Source organism: Pyrgilauda ruficollis, unplaced genomic scaffold, assembly GCF_017590135.1.
Source record: "Pyrgilauda ruficollis isolate IOZ18807 unplaced genomic scaffold, ASM1759013v1 scaffold2351, whole genome shotgun sequence".
In the NCBI taxonomy this organism is placed as follows: domain Eukaryota; kingdom Metazoa; phylum Chordata; class Aves; order Passeriformes; family Passeridae; genus Pyrgilauda; species Pyrgilauda ruficollis.
Window position 1 is genome coordinate 1 of NW_024523107.1, and position 2,659 is coordinate 2,659.

Sequence of the window (2,659 nt, forward strand, 5' to 3'; positions counted from 1 at the left end):
GGGGGGGGGGGCTGGGACCCCAAATCCCCCCCGGGGCCGGGGGTGTCCCCAGAGGGTGACAGGGGGTGACAATCCAGGTGTCCCCCGTGGGGATCCCCCAAATCCCCCCCAGATCCCGGGGGGGTCCCAGGGTTTGGGGGTGACACCCCCAGCGCGGGGTCCCCTCGGTCCCCCCGGGCTGTCCCCGATCGCTGAGGGTGACACAAAGTGACACAGGTGACAATCCATGGGAGACCCCCTCCCCAAAATCCTTCCTCAGAGAGCCGGGGGGGGCTCCACGCTTTATTCTGGGGGTGACAGGGGACAGGTTGGGACAGATTGGGACAGATTGTGACAGTTTGGGACAATTTGGGACAGTTTGTGACAACGGCACTGTCCCCACGGCCGCGCTGCGGTGGGGGCAGGAGGGGACACCGGTGACACTGGGTGACATCAGGTGACAGCGCATGACACCGGGTAACCGCAGGTGACACTGGGCGTCAGGAGGCGACCACAGGTGACAGCAGGTGATGCCAGGTGACATCAGGTGACTGCAGGTGACAGCGGCTGACAGGAGGTGACACCAGGTGCCACCGCTCCTGTGTCCCTGCCATGTCCCCTCCATGTCCCCGTGATGTCCCCGGTGTCCCTAGAAGCTGAATACTCCCACGGTGACATCGAAGAGCCGCCGTTCCCGGAGCTGTCCCGGTGTCCCGGTGATGTCCCCTCGCTGTCCCCTGACTGTCCCCACAAGTGGAAGGCTCCCGGAGCTGTCCCGGTGATGTCCCCCCGGTGTCCCGGTGTCCCCATGGTGTCCCCACTGTCCCCTAGAAGCAGAAGGCTCCCGGAGCTGTCCCGGTGTCCCGGTGATGTCCCCCCGGTGTCCCGGTGTCCCTAGAAGCGGAACTGATGTCTGGTGACATCAAACAGCCGTGGTTCCCGGAGCTGTCCCGGTGTCCCGGTGATGTCCCCCCGGTGTCCCCGGTGTCCCTAGAAGCGGAACTTAAAGGCGGTGACGTCGAAGAGCCGCGGTTCCCGCAGGGTTCCCGCGGTGTCCACGAGGAAGAAGAGCGGGCGGCCGCGCACCTTGAGCGGCACGGTGCGGGCCTGGCTGCGGTGGGCGCGGCCGGACACGTCCCGCAGCGGCACCGTCAGCGTGCGGCGGCCGAGCCCCAGCGGCCCCGGGGTGCCGATGGCCACGGCGGCCCCGCCCCGCAGCAGCGTCAGCCGCGCCACCGAGCGCAGCGGCAGCAGCCAGCCCGCCGCCACCGTCAGCGAGCCTGCGACACCGGCAACGCCGGGAACGGCGAGTCGGGAGCGGCCCGGCACCGGGGAGCCCCGGGGGGAGCCTCGGTGTGCCCCCCCGAGCCCCGGCGGGAGCCCCCCGTGCCCTCCCATGGACCCCGGTGTGAGCCCCCGGTGCCCGGTTTGACCCCGGTGGGAGCTCCCGGTCGCCCCCGCCGAGCCCTGGTGTCCCCCCGTTCCCCGGTGTGCCCCCCCGAGCCCCGGTGGAAGCCCCCGAGCCCCGGTGGGAGCCCCCGGTTCCCTCCCATGGACCCCGGTGAGAGCCCCCGGTGCCCGGTTTGACCCCAATGGAAGCCCCGGTCCTCTTCCCTGAGCCCCCGGTGCCCTGTTTGACCCCGGTGGGAGCTCCCGGTCTCCTCCCTTCAGCCCGGTCCGGCCCCCGTGTGAGCCCCCGAGCCCCGGTGGGAGCCCGGTACCCGGTTTGATCTCGGTGTGACACCAATGGAAACCCCGGTCTCCTTCCCTGAGCCCCGGAATGAGCCCCCGGTGCCCGGTGTGAGTCCCGGTCCCCTCCCTTCACCCCGGTCCGGCCCCGGTGCCCTCTCCTGAGCCCGGTTTGACCCCGGTGTGACCCCAATGGAAGCCCCGGTCCCTTCCCCTAAGCCCGGATCAGCTCCGGTGCCGCTCCCCTGACCCCGATGTGGCCCCGGTGCCGTCCCCCGAACCCCGGCCCGGTCCCGGTTCCCCCGCCGCGCTCTCAGCCCTGCGGGCCCCGGTGCCCTTCCCGTGCCCCGCTCCGTCCCCGCTCCCTCTCCCGGTTCCCCCCGCTCCCGGCCCCGCTCGCTCGGTACCGACGGTGAGGCAGGACGCCGTGAAGCCAAAGCGCCACTTGTTGTCGCGGGGCCGCAGCGGGTCATCGGTGCCGGCACCGGGAGCGGGCACGGGGCGCAGCGCGGTGAAGGCGAAGCGCGCCAGGTAGGCCCAGAGGAGGCCCTGCCCCGCGCAGAAGAGCCCCACGAGGCGGAAGAAGCGGCTGCGGTCGTGCTCGTACAGAACCACGTCCCGCGACGCCGCCGCCACCGCCGCGTCCAGCGCCGCCCGCGCCGCCATGCCGGGCAGCGCCGCCGGTACTTCCGGGTCACGCAGCGCATCAGCCAATCGGGTGAGGAGAGAAACGACCCCGCAGCCAATCGGATTGCACGTAGCGGGCCAGCCAATCGGCTGTGGCGCTAATTCGGCATCAACCAATCAGGATCCGCCCCCGCCGCCATCTTTGTTGCTGGCACGTTCCGCCCTGCCCTCACCGCCCCCCCCCTTAAAGGCGCCGCAGGCAATAATTAATAATCGGTAATTAATCACTCCTCAATAATCAATAATCGATCAGTTTATTTACAAAACTCGGGGGGATCGAAAGGACTCGAACACGGGAGCGGGG

The 2,659-nt window shown here is 70.0% G+C and overlaps 1 protein-coding gene across 2 annotated transcripts; it reads right to left on the minus strand.

Annotated features, from left to right (window-relative positions):
* Positions 1 to 217: 217 nt before the first annotated feature.
* On the minus strand, positions 218 to 2,456 carry TMEM223 (transmembrane protein 223). 2 transcript variants are annotated; one of them, XM_041469495.1, is made up of 2 exons: positions 2,076 to 2,456; positions 218 to 873 (listed from the first exon to the last, which is right to left on the minus strand). In XM_041469495.1, the coding sequence occupies exons 1-2, from the start codon at positions 2,332 to 2,334 to the stop codon at positions 629 to 631; spliced, it is 504 nt and encodes a 167-aa protein (XP_041325429.1). In that variant the 5' UTR covers positions 2,335 to 2,456; the 3' UTR covers positions 218 to 628. The 2 variants fall into 2 exon arrangements, with proteins under 2 accessions (XP_041325429.1, XP_041325428.1); XM_041469494.1 differs by lacking the exon at positions 218 to 873 and adding an exon at positions 902 to 1,259 and having other exon boundaries at positions 2,076 to 2,453.
* Between the last annotated feature and the right edge of the window lie 203 nt (positions 2,457 to 2,659).

What these genes read in the sequence shown, in the direction of transcription:
- TMEM223 (XM_041469494.1), bottom strand. Translation starts at nt 2,334, where the DNA reads ATGGCGGCGCGGGCGGCGCTGGACGCGGCGGTGGCGGCGGCGTCGCGG. An exon ending in GGCGTCCTGCCTCACCGTCG is followed by an intron (nt 1,260 to 2,075) that starts GTACCGAGCGAG and finishes CCGGTGTCGCAG; the next exon opens with GCTCGCTGACGGTGGCGGCG.